The 17,778-nt window shown below is 47.3% G+C and overlaps 1 protein-coding gene and 1 pseudogene across 1 annotated transcript; one reads left to right on the forward strand and one right to left on the reverse strand.

Annotated features, from left to right (window-relative positions):
- Positions 1 to 3,895: 3,895 nt before the first annotated feature.
- Positions 3,896 to 16,080, forward strand: LOC136486922 (probable CoA ligase CCL6). Its single transcript, XM_066484007.1, has 19 exons — positions 3,896 to 4,150; positions 4,380 to 4,443; positions 4,536 to 4,625; positions 4,744 to 4,800; positions 12,431 to 12,479; positions 12,725 to 12,801; positions 13,040 to 13,079; positions 13,163 to 13,257; positions 13,357 to 13,521; positions 13,700 to 13,810; positions 13,917 to 14,004; positions 14,093 to 14,159; positions 14,255 to 14,330; positions 14,407 to 14,524; positions 14,704 to 14,949; positions 15,047 to 15,186; positions 15,271 to 15,453; positions 15,579 to 15,698; positions 15,808 to 16,080. The coding sequence occupies exons 1-19, from the start codon at positions 3,996 to 3,998 to the stop codon at positions 15,859 to 15,861; spliced, it is 1,995 nt and encodes a 664-aa protein (XP_066340104.1). The 5' UTR covers positions 3,896 to 3,995; the 3' UTR covers positions 15,862 to 16,080.
- A 281-nt stretch (positions 16,081 to 16,361) lies between these two features.
- Positions 16,362 to 17,551, reverse strand: LOC136485770 (receptor-like protein EIX2; annotated as a pseudogene).
- Between the last annotated feature and the right edge of the window lie 227 nt (positions 17,552 to 17,778).

The raw sequence follows: 17,778 nt of genomic DNA on the forward strand, positions 1-17,778 counted from the left end.
CATATTGTTCAAGCAAAGTTTTATATGCTTCTTGTAAACTATCTAGTTTTTCTTTTATTTTTTCAAGCTTCTTTTGTTGACTAGTGCAAACTTTAGCATAATTAAGATTTTGTTGCACAATTTCATCATAAGAAGGCATTTCATCATCACTATCACTCTCACTAGAGGATGAGCTTTCGTTACCTCATGCCATAAGGCACATACGAGAAGAGCTTGATGATGAGTGCTTGCGCCCTCGCCTCTTGTGATGGTCTTCTTCTTCACTTGAAGAATCATCCCATGTTCTTATTGATGTGAGGGCTTGGTTCTTGCATGCCTTCTCTCTTTGTGTTGGGTGTGGGCTTGTTTGGACAAACTTCCACAAAGTGCCCTAACTCGCCGCATCCATAGCATCCTCTCTTTCTTTGCTCATTTCTTTGATTGGTGAAGATGATATCTTGAATTTGGATGGGCACACCCTTGACATTGAGCCTTTGGATCATCTTCTCCACCTTGTTGATAAGTTTGAATGATTCTTCATCAAGGTCGGAGGTGGAGGAGGAAGATTGATCATCATCACTTGAATCTTCATCATCATCATCATCATCTTCATCTTCTTCTTCTTCTTCACTTGAGGAGCTTGAGCTTGAGCTTGTCTCAACTTGCTTGCCCTTCATCTTCTTTTTCTTGCTACATGCGAGAGCTTTGCCTTTGCTTGATGAAGAGGCTTCTTCTTGACCCATCTTGCGTGACATTTCAAATGCCACTATCTTGTCAATGACTATGGCCGGGGTCATGGTGCTCAAGTCCTCTATGTTGTGAAGGATGGTGATGATGCTTGCATATTTCTTTTGTGGTAGCACGGAGATGAACTTCCTCACGATGTCTGCATCATCTAGCTTTATTAGTCATATTGAATGGAGCTTATTGATAATTAGATTCAAACGAGAATACATATCACGAACAAGCTCATCATCATTCATTGTAAAGGAGTCATAATTTTGTTTAGCTAGACAATATTTTTACTCACGGACATTAGATGTGCCGTCATGGAGCTCTTGGAGTTTTAACCAAATTTTATGTGTCGTATTTAAAGTGAACACTTGGTTAAACACATCCATGCTAAAAGATTCAAACAAGCAATTCTTAGCTCTAGCATTGAAATGCATTTCTTTTTCTTCACTCTTTGTGGGTTTATTGGGATTCTTAATGGGTTCCATCCCGTCACGAGTGACTCTCCAAACTCCCAAATCAACCGCCTCAAGGTAGCAAACCATTCTAGCTTTATAATAGGGGAAGTTAGTGCCATCAAACTACGGAGGCCTAGAGGTATCCATCTCAATCACTCTAAGTAGCATCAGCTCAACGGCGGTTAAACTAAATGTCCAAATTAAGCCAACCTGCCTCTGGTACCACTTGTAGGGGACCGTGAAGCCTAAGAGGAGAGGTGAATTAGGCAACTTAAAATTCTAACTCTAAACTATAGCTTCTTCTTCTAACCCTAGCAAAACCTATGCAATAGATAACCTATCTAAATGTGCAACTATGATTTTGCTAGTGTGTTGCTATCTCTACCGCAAAAGGAGTAATACAATCAATGTAAATGCGGAAGCTAAAGAGCAAGGTAGAGATATGCAAACTCCTGTCGACGACTCCGGTATTTTTACCGAGGTATCGAGAAGCATGCAAGCTTCCCCTAGTCCTCGTTGGAGCCCCTCGCAAGGGCCAAGCTCCATGTCAGGTAACTCCGTGGATAGCCTCGGGCCTTCCCCACACGCAAGTGGGTCTCCAACGTGCCTTCCGGCAAGCCTCTCCTCGATGCTCCCCGCCGTCTTCACTATCAAGCCTCTGGCCGAAACGCGCGCGGGCCTTGTTCCCTCTGGTACACGGTGGCGGCCACACCACAACTAAGGATGGCAACGGATCGGGTTTGGGGCGGATATCCGTGGGTTTCGGGTTCTGCGGGTTTGGGTTTGGGGATGTTTTTTCACCCACGGTTTTCGGGTTCGGGGCCCGAAACCATTCGGGTTCGGTTTCGGGTTTGGTTTTCCACCCGTGGATATCCAATGGATATCCAAAATACATCATTTGGAATTAAAACTCATGTTTTATAATATACTAATAATAATAATTTGTTTACTTAGATTATTAAATTTATTTAAAGTTGACTCATAAAAATATTTATTATTTGTTGCCTCTTGTTTATACATGTGAATATGTGTATATATCCGCGGGTTTCGGGTATCCATTCGGGTTTTGGGTATCCGTTCGGGTTTCGGGTATCCGCAGGTTTGGTTTTGGTGATGGATTTCCACCCGAATCGGTTTTCGGGGCGGATTCGGGTTTCGATTTCGGGTTTTGGTTTTGGGTGCACGGAGACTCCACCCGATCCGAACCCGACCCGTTGCCATCCTTAACCACAACCGCGGTTGGTGTGATCTCGCAAAACTATAAGCCCCTCCGATGTACAACAATGGTGCGCGCACGCACCGAGTGGTAAGAGGTATGCAAACCTCACTAAACACTAGGCCTAAACCTAGAGCAAGCACATAAGCGGTGGTCTCATCAACCTAAGTACTTCGTAAAACACCTACGCTAATTACCTAATGAATCACTAAGCACTATGCAAATGGAGATCACTAAAATGATATATCAACACCCTTGATATGTTTCCTCAGCTCCACCCCATTCAAATGGCCGGTTGGGGGTTTTATTTATAAGCTCCATTGAGAAAGTAGCCGTTGGGGACGAAATCCTGCTTTTCTGCTACTGACTGGACTCTGACCAGCGTCCGGTCAGCACTGACCGGAAGCGTCCGGTCATAAAAACTGCTCTCTGGAACCTTACTAATGTTGACCGGACTCTGGCACCCAGCGTCTGGTCACTTTGCTTCTCAGCGTTCGGTCGCTGCTGCTGACGCCTACTGTTGCCGAGCCTCTTGATCGGAGCGTCCGGTCACTTTTTACTAGCATCTGGTCCAGCGTCCGGTCACCTCTGTGAGCTTATTTCTTTGCGATCTTGCGTACGGTTTGGTTCATATCTTCGTGCTTGGATTTTGCTTAATATCTTGGGTCTTCTCTTGTGCTTCTAGGGTCTTGCTTATGGTGTTGATCATCGGATCATCACGTCGCTTTCGTCTAAGTCACGTCTTGCACCCTATTGAACTATAAAACAATCACTTGCAAATTCATTAGTTTAATTTGGTTGTGTTGGTCATCAAATACCAAAATCCAAAGTAAATGGGTCTAGAGTCCATTTTCCTTACAATCATCAGGAATTCAGGATCAGGAGCCTTGTTTATATTAAAAAAATAAAGAACTTTAGGAGCCGACGCCTGTTTGCTTGTTGGTTTCAGTGAGTGCTTATCAGTCAGCCAACAGTGTTTTTCTCTCATAACAAACCAGTACCAGCCGAACTTATCGATCCAGAAACCAAACCAGCGAGCAGGCTCAATATCATGGGAGAGGAATTGAATTTTCTTGCAACGGTTATTAAATCGCGGGCATGAATGCTGCCCAAAGCTGTTGGCGACATAACGTCATAATTTGTTTCCCGCCGCGAGCCTCGCGCCTTTAATTGCCGCCATTTCGCGTCCGTCTAACCACCAACGCTCTCCCTGCTTCTGGAGAGCAATTGCGTGCCATGCCAGATGTAGCGCTGACCTGGCAAGGACATACCTCGTGTTTCTTTAAACATAATTTGTCGGTAAAACACGTCTGATTTTCACCGAATTATTACTGTAAGCAGTAGTATCAGGACAACACAACACACTGTCAGTCACTCATGCCACCTACATGTACGTACAATACAAGACTGCTACAGTCAGATGAGGTCAGCACACTGCACCGGCATAGCAGTAACACAAGCTTTAAATTGCCCACCAACCTTCTCACCACCATAACTGCCCTCCCATCTCCACCGCCTGCAACTGCAAGCTCAAAGATCCATCCACACTGCACTCACTGTGCCCAAATCCCATTCATTCCCATCGGTGCAGACTGCAGAGGAGAGGAAGGATGTCCATGCCGGAGACGTTCACCGTGAAGGTCGGGGAGGCGACGCCGGCCGCCGGCGGCAGGCCGTCGGCCGGGCCCGTCTACCGGAGCATCTACGCCAAGGACGGCCTCATGGAGCTCCCGCAGGACATCCAGTCCCCCTGGGACTTCTTCAGGTTCGGTTCGGTTTCCTGGCAGGCTACCACCTGCTAGCATAGTGCCCTCTGTTTTCGCAATGTGTTTTCCTTTCTCAGCTTTCACTACTACGGAGTACATATTCTACTAGTATGTTTAGCTTGATGCTAATCTTTGGGTGGTACATTATAGCATTATTACAAGGTCCTGGACTTTTCAGATAATGTCAGTTCGAAATTTCAGTTTGTTTTTTGTTTTGTGATTTCGTAGTGGAGCAGTCAAGAAGTACCCCACGAACAGGATGCTCGGCCGACGGCAAGTTACAGATGGCAAGGTCAAATAAAACCGAATCTTTACAGATTTATTTTCACAAAGATATCGCCATGGCTTCCGGATATTCAACTGAATTGTCTTTCTTATATATAGGCCGGTGAGTATGTGTGGCAAACGTACGAGGAAGTGTACCAGAAGGTCATGAGGATTGGATCAGCCATCAGAAGCTTGGGCGTAGAGCCGGTGAGTGAAGAATGTCTTGTTTGATGTCGCTGTCTATGTTGAGATTTCATCTTCATCCTGAAAAAGTGAAAATGCATGCCAGTATTTTGAGAACTGATTCGTCAAGTCATATATGCAGGGAGCTCACTGTGGCATATATGGATCCAACTGCCCGGAATGGGTTATGGCCATGCAGGTGACCTCATTGTATTTTATTCAATTTTTATCTTTTTTTGAAAGATCCGGTTATACCGGCTTGTATTAATAAGTAGAAGATAGAGTTCAACATACATGCGCGAGCTGCGCCATCCCAAGTGGCAGACCGCCATCCTGGGATGTTAAGGTTCTATGCTAATTACTCATTGAATTCATCCCAATCCTAAGGAAGTGGAAGGTCCTCCCCCCTGCTGACGCCCAATTGGAGTACTCATCCTTGATCTTGGCGAACAGTGCCTGTACGGTGCTATGGTTTTGTTGGAAAACAACAGCATTTCTTTCCTTCCAAATATGTCAGGTAGTCAGCATTGCTAGTGAGTGCGCTGCTTTCGTTCCGATACTTGTGATTGCAAAGAACCACTCTTCATGTCGCTGTAGTCGTTCCAACCCTCCGGCTGAAGGTTAAGGCAACTGCTCCATGTTGCTACCATCGTCCAGACTTCTCTCGCAAACGGGCATTCCGTGAATAGATGGACGGCAGTCTCCAAATTCCTTTCACACAGAGCACAAAAATAGTTGTTTTCCCATCCCCTCAACTGCAGCCTGGCTGCTGTCCAGACTCGATCTTGCAGGAGCAACCATAAGAAAAATTTGATGCGGGGTGTCGCCCATGCCTTCCAGATCAGTTTTGGAAAATTGGAGAAAGTCTGACCGCAGAACTGAATTTCATAGGCCGACTTGGCACTGTACTCGCCTGAGCTCTCAAGAGTCCAAACAATAGTGTCCTCTTGCTCACATGATTGGTCCAGATGCAAGGTGTGTATAAGTTTCCACAGCTCGACAAAGTCTCTCAATATCTCTGCATTCAGATTGTGTGCAATGTCCTGAATAAGCTTACCATCAAAAACGGCCTCGCGCACTGTCCTTTTCTTCCGCTTTACATGCGTGTACAGGCTCAGGAAAAGGGAGGCCGGTGACCGCCCCCTGATCCAGCACGAGGTCCAGAAAGGCGCTCTCCTGCCATTGCCTATGGTTACTTTGGTTGCCGCCGAGAAAAGGGCGATGTCCTTCTCATCCACAGGTAGCTGCATCCCAGCCCACGGTCTATCTGTACTGCTCCACGTTAGCCACAACCAGTGCAGTCTTAATGCTCTACTGAACCTCTCCATATCTATGATTCCGAGGCCTCCATGGCGGATAGGTCTTGCAACCAAAGGCCAAGCCACCTTGCATTTCCCACCTGTGATTTCTCCATCTCCAACCCACAGGAATCGTCTTAGCTTGTCGAGATCTTCCAGTAGTTGTTTTGGTGCGTTGAGAGAGGTTAGCATATAAATTGGAATCGCACTTAGGACTGAGCGCACAAGCTCTCTTCTCCCTGTCGGATTCAGTAAGCGTCCTTGCCAGCCAGCTAGCTTCTTTCTTGCCTTGTCTAAAATTACTTGGAGATGAACAATCTTTAGCCTACCCAAGGTCAATGGTAGTCCCAGGTAAGTGATTGGAAAATGCACCTTCAGGCCTGCAAATGGTTCTAAAACTTGATCCAGATTGATACCGGCACATCTTATGGGAGCTACTGAGCATTTTGTCCAGTTTAATCTCAGCCCAGTCGTCGCCCCAAAAATGAGTGAGGATATTCAGTAAGGATGCGACTTCTTCTCTGTTTGGGTTCATGAAGATGACTGCGTCATCCGCATATAGAGAAGTCTAATTTTAGCACATCTTCCACGCAGGGGGGAGAGGACACCATCATTTGTCGCTAGCTCCAGGACCTTTTGAAGCGCATCAATTGCTAGGATGAACAGGTATGGGGATAGGGGGTCACCCTGCCTCAGATCCCTAGCATGTTTAATTTCTTCCCCTTCAGTGCCATTAACCAGGATGGACGAGCGTGAAGAGCACAACAGCAAGGATATCCAATCCCTCCATCTCGGGCTGAAACCACGATGTTCCATCATCTCTATCAAATAATCCCAAGAGACCGTGTCGAAGGCTTTTGAGATGTCTAGCTTGAAAAGCAACGCTGGCGTCTTAGTTCGGTGATATGCTCGCGCCAGGTTCCTCACGTACATGTAGTTGTCATGTATGCATCGTCCTTTGATGAAAGCACTCTGTGAAGATGAGATCAAATGGTCCATGTGCCTTGATAGCCTGATGGCCAGAGTCTTTGTTATCAGCTTTCCAAAGGAGTGCACTAGGCTAATGGGCCTAAAGTCCTTCGCATACTCAGGTGTTTCAGTTTTAGGGATGAGGACAATATTGGCTCCATTGAGATGTTCCAGAGGTCCTGCCCGTAGATTGTAAAAGGAGCTCATTGCTGCCATTATGTCATCCTTGATCGTCTGCCAGCATTTTTTGTAAAAAATTCCAGTGAAACCATCGGGTCCCGGAGCCTTTTCTGCAGGGAGCATCTTGATGGTATGTTCCACTTCTTCCTCAGTGAAAGGCATGTCTAAATCATTGTCCTCAATCCTGCATAGCTGTAGGTTGTTCCAATCTATGCTTTGCGTGCGCTGAACCCTAGTACCCAAAAGGTCATTGTAGAAACGGTACAAGATCTCTTCCTTTTCCTCATGGCTCCAGACGATTACATTTTCCTGGTTTTTGAGGTAAGCAATCAGGTTTCGCTTTCGCCTTCCGTTAGCACGTTGATGGAAAAATTTTGTGCACGCATCTCCCTCTCTTATTTGGGTCAGCCGCGAACACTGTCGTCGTCTTGACCTTTCAATCGCCGCCCACCCCAGCACTTGGTGTTTTAGGTCCTTCAAAAGATTCAGTTCTGTCTCTGAGAGCTGTCTGGTTTCCTGAGCGGTTTCCAGGCGAAGAATTGCTTCGTTTGCCAAGTTGAGTTGCAATCGTGCGTTGCTGAAAAGAGATTTGCTCCAAGCTTTCAGATCAAAAGCGGTTAGCCTCAGGCGATTGTGTAGTCTCATCATTGGGTTGATGCCAGCAACAGGTTTGGCCCAGGCTTGCGAGACCACTTCATTAAAATCTTGGATCCTTATCCAGAAATGTTCAAATCTGAAAGTAGCTTTCCTCGGTTGTTGTTTTTGGCTACATAAGAATAGCGGACAGTGATCGGAGAGGGAACTCGAGAGAGCTTGTAGGCCAATCTCCGGGAAAAGGTTGGACCAGTCATGGTTGCAAAATACTCGGTCCAGGTGAACCAGCAGTTGGTGAGGCTCTCCCATTACTCCAGGTGTATCGTCGATTCAACAATCTAAGCTCAAACAACTCGCTTGCGTCTAGCGCCCTCCTGAACTTTCTCATGTGAGTACGATTTATATTACCATTATTCTTGTCACTAGCATCACAGATCAAATTGAAATCCCCAAGGCAGATCCATGGAGTACTTTGCGCAGGCTGACAGCTGATCAGTTCTGATAGGAAGCCATTCTTTGCGTTGTGTTCAGTCGGACCATATACAGTTGTCAATATAAAAGAGGTGTTGGTTAATTTCATAGTCAATCTCAAAGTCAGGCTGTGAGGTTTCTTGACCGGCTGGGTTGCCACAATGAAGTCATCATTCCAAGCAACAATAATACCCCCCCCCTTGTTTCATCAGCCTCGATGTATTCCAAACCCCATCCATGCTGTCCCAGGAATTCAGCTTGCAAAAAAGAGTTTATGTTGCTTAATTTACTCTCCTGGAGGTAGACAATGTGTGGCCTTGCTTGCTGGATTAGTAGCTTGACTGCCTCTCTTCTTGCAGCACAGTTGAGCCCCCTCACATTCCAATTTAGAAATTTGAGTTCGTTGTTATTCATTGACATATGAAGAGCAAACAGGTTCTGGTTCAGTCAACCCCCAAAGACCACCCCAGGCAAAATGCACACAGTGGCCAGCAAACAGAAACTTTCTTGCTACAGACTTAACATAGAAGCTTACACCACCACTCATCAGATCATTATGGAGCGCTCCTCCTACAGTACCACCCAGGAGCTTGAACCCCAGCCCACCATCAGTTCTAACACGAAACAACATTTCTTGAAAGGAAACTAACTCTACCAGCTTAAGGCCGGTTGCTGCTGGCACTAACACAAAGCTACACAACATTGGAAACAGCAGGAAACTCTCATCTTCTTCTTCTCCTTGTTGTACTGGCTCCTCATGGGACCTCCATCTCTGCAGCACCTGCCTCAGCCGCCAGTGCCGCAAGGACTTTGGCCAGCTTCTTGTTGCCCAGCCTAGCAGCAGCTCTGATGGTGTCAACAGCCTGGTCTGGTAGGTCCTGCCCATACAGATCAATGTACTCCGTGGCCGCCGAATCAGGAGGTGCAGCAGGTGTGTCTATGAACTGGAGCTCCCTCATGAGCTTCCGCTGCGCCCTCTGCGAGACCGGTACCGGCGAAGGTCGGGCAGCCTGCCTAAGACTGGTGCGGGTGGCCACCATCAGCCGCTTGCGGCTCCTGCTCACCCTCGGCAGCTGCGGGGTGTCCGGCCTCGGAAAGGAGCGGTGCAGTAGTGTCCTTGAAGATCGCCTTGCAAAAAGTCGCATAGCCTGACGGACGCCGCAGCGCCCGATGCCCCAGCCACAGCCTGCCCACCGTCCTCCACCGTGGCCTCAATCAGTGCCCTAGTCCTCCTGCATCAGCAAGCTCTGCTGCCCCACCAGCAGCCTCGAGTATCATACCTGATCGAGGGGTGCCATCGATGTCCATCCTGGTCACCCTATCAGAGATCTCCTTCACCTGGGACTCCTCCACCAACTGAGCCACCGGCGACACCTGGACACCTGGGCCGAAGACAATGTCATCTCCCCCCTGGCCCAGTGTTGACAGCAGTCCACCAAGGGGCAAAGGGGCCCGAGGTAGGCACGTACACTGGGGACTCAGCTCCGCGGTCGTCACCATCGGGGTAGTAGCAAATGGCCGGGTGGTTGTACACCGGCGCCGCCACGTACACTGGGGACTCAGCTCCGCGATCGTCACCATCGGGGTAGTAGCAAATGGCCAGGTGGTTGTACACCGGCGCTGCCAAAGACTCCTGCACCATGGGGTCAAAATCCCACTCACGGCCACCATAGGCCGACATTGCCGGCTTAGTAATCAGCGGGTCGAAGAAGTGCTGCTCCACTGCAGTCGTGCCCCTGGCAGCCGCCCTTCTGGGAGGGGAGCGCGAGCGGCGTCGCTCCCACTCGTACGCAGTGTGCTCCAGGGTGTCGCGTTCCCGCCCGGACCGCGACGGAGAGCGGGCCATCGTGCGCCCGCGCTCCACATACTCCACCGGCTCCAGCTCCCCCATCAGCGCCTGACGATATGTCGGCGGCGAGCGCGTGCGAACACGCACGGACCTCTCCGAGGAGCAGCCCGGGAACAACTGGCGGACCCTGGAGGACTTCTGCAGCTCCTCCCTAGGGCGGGGGCCCCTGTTGTCGTCGTCGTGGTTGTTCCTACGCACGTAGGTGGAGGGAGGCTGCCGGCATCCACCAGGTTGGGCACGCCTGCCCTGGGCCGCCCTCCCGTCTAGGACGCCGCGCGTCCACTCGAAGGGGATGAACCGCGTCCCCGAGCTGCCATGCTCCGAGGACGTACCAGAGCCCGAGTCTGGGGAGGACGGGCTCTAGTCTTGATAGCCCACCAGATGTACCAGGATCAGGCTGTCACCCTCCCGCCCAATTGGCGGTGTGGCCGGGATGCGGGTTGGCACCGACCCAAGCCCATTGATCTGCATTGCCTGGCCGGCCCTGGCAGCGAAGAAGGTGTAGGAGATGGACCTCGGTAGCTCGTTAGGGTCCTCCATCCAAACCCAAGAGGTCAGGAGGTCCGGCGTCTCCCTGGCCTCCGGGCTGGTGTCAATGTTGTCGAAGATGCAGGGGTCGCCGAGAACGAGCTTGACCCCCTCCTCGTTCCAAGCTTCCCTGGGCACGTTCTCCATGACGACCTTCACGTGGTACCACCATGTCGTCTCCGTCGGTCCACCAGCTGCGCGCTAGGGCGTGATCGGGAAGGCAGAACCCCCGATCTCCACGAAGCCTTGCATCATGGCGTGGTCACGCTCCGTCGGCGCACCGAACACCGTGATGAACTGACCCGGTCGAAGGCGGGACACCCGGATGTTGTGCCGCGGGATGCGCAGCTGTGCCCAGAGGGCATAGCCCACCTCCAGAGCATTGGAGCGATAGCCCTCCTATGGCGCCGAGATGATGACGGCATGCGTGCGCAGCCTGTTGGCCTCACGCAGCACACCCTCCATCGCGACGATGTTGACGTGGTTGCGGGCAGGGCGCTGGAGGGCCTGTCCAGGGACGAACGCCATGGTTGTCGGCACGGGCTGTGGTGGCGACGACGGGTGGGTGAGCGGCGGAAACTTGACGTGGCTATGGATGTTGTCCTGAGGAAACACTAGCCTGGACCGGAGGTTGGTCGAGACTGCTTGACGACAGGAGGGGCAGGATCTGGCGAAGTGACCCACTCCACGGCACTCCAAGCAGCGGACCGGTTCCCGGCACTGAGCGAGGCGATGGTCTGTGGCGAGGCAGCGGTAGCAACGGCCAGTGGCTCTCCTCTTAAAGGCCTCCCGCGCCGCGTCCCATCCCTTCCGTTGTGTGTTGGAGGTGGCCTAAAAAGGCATGGAGTCATGGCGGCCTCGACGCCTCGTCTTCGCTGCATGCCAAGACGGTGAAACCTATCCGCTCTGGAGCTCGCCCAGGCGTTCATTAACATGGGAGCACTCCCTAGTCTTCTAGAGCTTGGCAGGGCCGGAGTTAAGGTTCGCCCGAAGGAGACCGGGCAGTGGCTTGGATCCACATGCCGCTAGTGAAGGGAGCCCCTCCGCCGAGAGGTTCGTCAGATCCAGACGTCGCCAAAACTTCTTGCGTGGGTGCGACAGTGGGGTGTGCTGGCGCTCAGGCACGACCAGGACGGACTTGAGCTTGGCCATGGACACCTTTCCGGTGGCCGCAGCCCCGCCAGGTCCTGAATCGGGCGCCGGGTGAGGTGATGCTGTTGCCCTTGCAGATGATAGCGAGGTGACGGAGCGGCCCGACGCAGTGCAGTCTTTAGTAGGGGAAACAACAGCGGCTCGTCCGGCCCGTGCTTCCCCCGCAGCTCCCAGAACGGGCGGCCGAGAAGCACCAGGAGGCTTCGAATGCTCCACACGGGCGGATCTCGTCGGATCAGGTGGCATCGTCTTCAATGCTGAGTTCATCGTCGTCTTTGGATGCTCCACGGGGACGGAACCCGTCGGATCCATGGGTGTCGCCGTCTTCGAGGCTGAGCTCATCGTCGTCAGGTGGGCAGCCATCGCGTCAGCAGCCTCCGCATCAGCTACGTCCATGCCCGGCGCAGCACCATCAATGTCTTCCTCATCCCAATCCACAAGCTCCACTTCAAAAGGATCCTCTAGATCTAGCGCCGATGGTGAATTACTGGAGGCAGGGGAGGTTGGTGGTGCCAGATCCGTGGGTGGGACCTCTAGATCCAGAGGCACAGGCTCAGAGGTGGGCTTTTTGGTGGCCGCCGGCGCCGGGGTGGCCGCCGGCGATGCAAATGATGTTTCAGACGATCTCCTCCTGCATATAATGTATACGGTGTTCCTGACAAAGCTTGGGATAAAGTCGTCACTGAGACCACCAAGATGGCTGGACAAAGTGATATGAATTTAGGAGTATTCAATTTTTATCAGAATTCTTCTTTAGTGTAATCTGATCCAAACTTTTTTTTCTTCAGGCATGCAACAGTCAAGGAATATGTTATGTGCCACTGTATGACACCCTCGGTAGGTTCTCCACTTCATCACACTGACTGAAACACATAAATGCCTGAATGTCTGAGGGCACTGAATACTCAGATTTGTGCACATGGTTAACATGTGTTTATGAACAATCTTATCTTAGACTAGAAAAAATATTGGAAAAATTTACAATTAATGAGTAACTCACAATAGTGTGCTTATTTTGTCCTTCATTCTGTAGTTATCAAATCCTATTGTCTTATTGACGATTAAGTTGTAACACGATGCAGGAGCAAATGCTGTTGAATTCATCATGGACCATGCTGAGATATCCATTGCATTTGTCCAGGAGAGCAATATCAAATCTGTAAGCAAAAACATTTGCCCCCTTTGAATAATATTATTACGCTCTTCACTGTGGTCTCTGCGTCATACTGATTAATATGTTTCCAGTAAAAGCTACATGTGCTTGGGATCCAAGTTACAACAGAACTGGGCCTGAACCTGCTAAAATCAATGCTATTTATTTGAAATTAGTTTTGGAGATCAATGCTACACATAACATTCTGTTTACATCTGACAACTCGTTGAATTGTATTTTTCAGATACTAGCAATAGTCCCTAAGTGCACAGCCCATCTTAGAGGTTACCTTCCGGAACACAAGATTTCTTATTAAGATGACTATCTGCTGCTTTATATGATCATTTATGACTTGGTGCATCTTCAGCCATTGTTAGTTTCGGAGATTTTACAAGTGAGATGAAAACTGAAGCTGAGAAATTTGGTGTGTCTTGCTTTTCTTGGGAAGATTTTTCTTCAATGGTTAGTCTGATTTCTTGTTACAGCTCTTGGGTGCCTAAATGACTACTAGTTCATTATGAATACCATGAGTCCATGACAGCGTCGGAATGTTCTGAATAGGGAAAACAAGACTACAAACTTCCTAATAAATGTAAGGAAGATATTTGTACGATCATGTATACCAGCGGAACAACTGGAGATCCCAAAGGTGTGATAATCACAAACAGGGCTATCATTGCTGGTATTATGACCACAGAACACCTCCTCAAAGAGACAGATAAAGTGGTAAGTTCTAACTATCTTTTATCCGCATAAATATCAAGAACGATTCCAGCCTATTAGATCTGTGGCATCAAAGGCATCTGTGATCAACATCTACTGTAAAATTCATCATATGGTTTCTTCCTCAGTTGATTTCTTTAGTTAAAGTAATGTGACACTGGTGATATTAATACTCATGCAGTTCACAGAAGAGGATTCCTATTTTTCCTATCTTCCATTAGCACATATATTTGATCAAGTAATTGAGAACTACTGTATTTCTAAAGGAGCCTCCATCGGATTCTGGCAAGGGGTACGAACTAATAACTGTTGCAATTCAAAGAATTCTTTGATTTTCTTCTAAATACTGTGGTGGCTGTTCTGTTATGCCTACTGAGGTGTAAAACTTTTTTTTACAGGACATTAGGTATCTGATGGAGGATGTACATGTGATGAAACCGACAATATTTTGTGGTGTTCCTCGTGTTTATGATCGTATATATACAGGTTTAATGCAGCCCAGAATAAATTTATTATTCTCAATTCCATCATGATTCCATGCTTAGTCATAATGTGTGGATCTCATTAATTGAAGGTATAAACATGAAAATTCAGTCTGGAGGGATGATAGCCAAACACCTTTTCCAGTATGCCTACAACTAGTAAGTAGTACTACAAGATTGAATAAGAAAAGAAGCATAATTACATGCATGCTTACATTTCAAATATAATAAAATAATTGTCCATTTGCCAACAGCAAACTTGCCAATATGAGGAAAGGGCTGAAGCAGCATGAAGCATCACCATTTTTCGACAAGATAGTTTTCAGCAAAGTGTGTACAGTGTTGGATCTCTTTATATTTTTTCTTTTTTACAAAGCTCTGAACATTTATATTATTGTCGGTACAGATAAAGGAAGGGCTTGGAGGGCGTATACGCCTCATGATAGCAGGAGCAGCACCTTTGCCAGGGCAAATCGATGAGTTCATGCGGGTAACCAGCTGCAGCATTGTAGTACAAGGATATGGTAAGAGCTTCAGACGCATCTTACCATGTCTCACTTCAGTTTTATGGATAAAAGTGCACACCAATAGTTCATCTGCTGAAATTAGTTGGGTTTCTTAAACTACTTAACAGAACTCTAGTAGTCTACTTACATTCTGGTCCTGCAAACCATGTGGTCTGATTTATCATATTGATATGCAGGGCTCACTGAGAGTTGTGCAGGATGCTTCACATCAATCGCCAATGTTTTCTCAATGATTGGTACAGTTGGCCCTCCTGTCACAACAATCGAAGCACGACTGGAGTCTGTCCCTGAAATGGGCTACGATGCACTGTCAGACATGCCCCGGGGTGAGATCTGCTTGAGGGGCCACACCATGTTCTCTGGGTACTACAAGCGCCCTGGTCTCAATGAAGAAGTGTTCTCAGATGGCTGGTTCCATACAGGTGACAAGAATACTTCTCACTTGTTTTGCAGCTAACTGAACGATCAGTTAGTGAAGATGATTGATTTGTGAAACTTGTCATGACCTTATGTGTGCAGGTGATATTGGGGAGTGGCAACCCAATGGCACAATGAAGATCATTGATAGAAAGAAGAATATCTTCAAGCTGTCCCAGGGAGAGTATGTAGCAGTTGAGGTCCTGGAAAGAGCATACATGCAGTCCCCCCTTGTGGCATCGGTACACTGACTAATAACAACAAAATCCTAAACCGAACTACTTTCATGCTCAGATTTAACTTACTTATAGGCTCCTCTGAACCAGGTCTGGGTCTATGGGAACAGCTTTGAGTCATTCCTTGTTGCCGTGGTTGTCCCTGAGACGCAAGCTCTCGAGGAATGGGCAGCAGCCAACAACAAGGCCGGCGATTTTGCAGAGCTGTGCATTGATCCCAAAGCAAGGAGTTACATTCAGGATCAGCTGAACCAAACTGGCAAGAAACTTGGGGTAAGTCGGTGCTCGATCTACAAGGCAGAGCTAGCAAGTGATTAATTGCAGTAATTTATTTTTTGTGGTTCCTACACAATTATTCAGAATAACAATAAAATATCAATCTTGTTTTGTGAATACAGTTGAGAGGCTTTGAGATGCTGAAAGCAATTTACCTGGAGCCGGTGCCTTTCAGCATCGAGAAGGACCTCATAACTCCAACCTTTAAGCTCAAGAGACCCCAGCTGCTCAAATATTACAAGGTTTGAGGGAATCATCTAAATCGCACAAAAGTTTTACAATGTTGTGGCGATTTCTTAAGGAAAGCTGCAATGCTTGTATTTTATTCATCAAAAAACAAATTTGTTGTAGGATCGCATCGACCAGATGTACAAGGATGCCAAGGAGGGGAGAACTGCACCATGACTGTATTACCACAAGTGGCTATGATCCTGGGCATCGTGATTCCTCGAAAGTGTGTACATATTGGTTATCACAATTTTATGGGTTAAAGGCATGTGGGTTCTATGTCATATGCCAAAATGTAAGAAGAAAGTGAATTGGTTAAGCAGCTCGATTGTGATAGCTTACATTAATAAAAGAATGTGATGGCTTACATTAATAAATTTAGTGACTTTCACTCAACGCTCGAAACGGTTGAACCCGACATAAAATTTTGATTATTATATAGTAAAGTTTACCTTCATCACATGACAGAGTTCACTTTCATGCAACTTTCACAACATATACAGTGGTCTATCAATTCTCTGGGCTCACAAACAAGATATATCAGGGGTTGTGGAGTACAGAACAATTATTATACAGCAATACACAACTATACACACACTCTACATTAACTTCAGTACAACAACAAAAATAGAACGTAAGATGCTGCTATATGCCTTTTCAGTCCAATGTCTACTAAAGCTCAAGTTTCAACAGCTCAATAATGCTTGAATTTCAATTTCTTATACTTCAGCAGTAGATCCCTTCCTTGCCAAGCTTTTCCATGTAACAACCACAAGCACATACATCTGATCGTACATCTTGTCAATGAAGCAGGAATAAGCAACCCTCCATGCTTTCTTGAACAACAGGACGCAAAACACAAACCAAAGGCCCAACATAAATCCCAAACCAAGTCCAAAATAAAATGACATTGGCTCAAAACCATGTTCATGAACAAGTTGACTTGATGAATTGTTTCCTGAACAGATCTTTCGAAGAGTAGGCCCACATAGACCACTGTTGCCACTGTACATAGATGGGTACTCTGCGTAGAGGGTGTCAAGTTGCTGTCCTGATGGTACGGGCCCTGTTAAATTGTTATTAGATAAGTCCAAATAGCTCAATCCTGATAGATCTGATAAGCTCGAAGGGATTTCCCCAGAAAGCAGGTTGTTTGAGAGGTCCAGTTAGAAAAGTGACTTCATGGCCCCAATCTTGTCTGGAATTTCTTCACTTAAACAGTTTCTTGAGAGATTCAAATTGAATAGTGCATTAAAAGAAGCTATTTCTTCTGGAATTCCACCAGATAAGTGGTTGAATGATAAGTCAATGCTCACCAATTCAAAAATTCTGACATCGTAATACAGTTCTTGCCCCTTGGTGACCGCAGAGAAGTGCTGTCCGATGTCACGGTTCAACGTTTCATAGACTCCATAAGCATCTTCGTCAATAGAAGGGTCCTTCACATATTTTTGTGTCATATATAGCTGTAAGACTTGACATACCCCAGGGTATAACACCTGACAACCTGTTGCTGGCTAGATTCAAATGATGAAGGTGGGTAAGATTTGTGATGCTGATTGGAATATTTCCAGAGAACATGTTCTCGCTTAAACGTATGAACCGGAGTTCGACCAAACCTCCAATCCAGTGTGGTAAATTTCCAGAGAACTTATTTCGTGATAAGTCTATGAACTCTAATCGCTTGCTGGTTTGAAGGAACACTGGGAAATCACCTGAGAAACTATTATTGCCTAATAGTAGAAACATGAGGGTTGTAGCATTAAAACATCGAGGAAGCTCGCCCTCAAAAAGATTGTTACCTAAATACAGTTCAGATAACCCTTGCGCTTCACAAATCGATTCGGAAAGACCACCAGTGATGTGATTCGAGAACAAATTTAGAGATACTAGTTGCCGAGTTCTGAACTTTGTTGGTAGGTTTCCAGATAAAAAGTTTAGAGAGAGGTCCAACATGCTAATATTTCTTGGTAACGAAGGGATGTCACCAGTTAAATTATTTGAACTGAGATAGAACCACTTCAAGGACATAAATTCCATGTTTTTTTGGCAATGTACCATGGATTTGATTCTGGGAGATGTCCAAATAGGTGG

The sequence above is a fragment of the Miscanthus floridulus genome, chromosome 10, assembly GCF_019320115.1.
Source record: "Miscanthus floridulus cultivar M001 chromosome 10, ASM1932011v1, whole genome shotgun sequence".
In the NCBI taxonomy this organism is placed as follows: domain Eukaryota; kingdom Viridiplantae; phylum Streptophyta; class Magnoliopsida; order Poales; family Poaceae; genus Miscanthus; species Miscanthus floridulus.

Excerpts from the sequence above, each read along its gene's own strand:
- LOC136486922 (XM_066484007.1), top strand. The coding sequence starts at position 3,996 with ATGTCCATGCCGGAGACGTTCACCGTGAAGGTCGGGGAGGCGACGCCG. Across the intron at positions 13,080-13,162 it reads GTGCACAGCCCATCTTAGAG|CCATTGTTAGTTTCGGAGAT; the intron begins GTTACCTTCCGG and ends GTGCATCTTCAG. Across the intron at positions 14,950-15,046 it reads AGATGGCTGGTTCCATACAG|GTGATATTGGGGAGTGGCAA; the intron begins GTGACAAGAATA and ends TTATGTGTGCAG.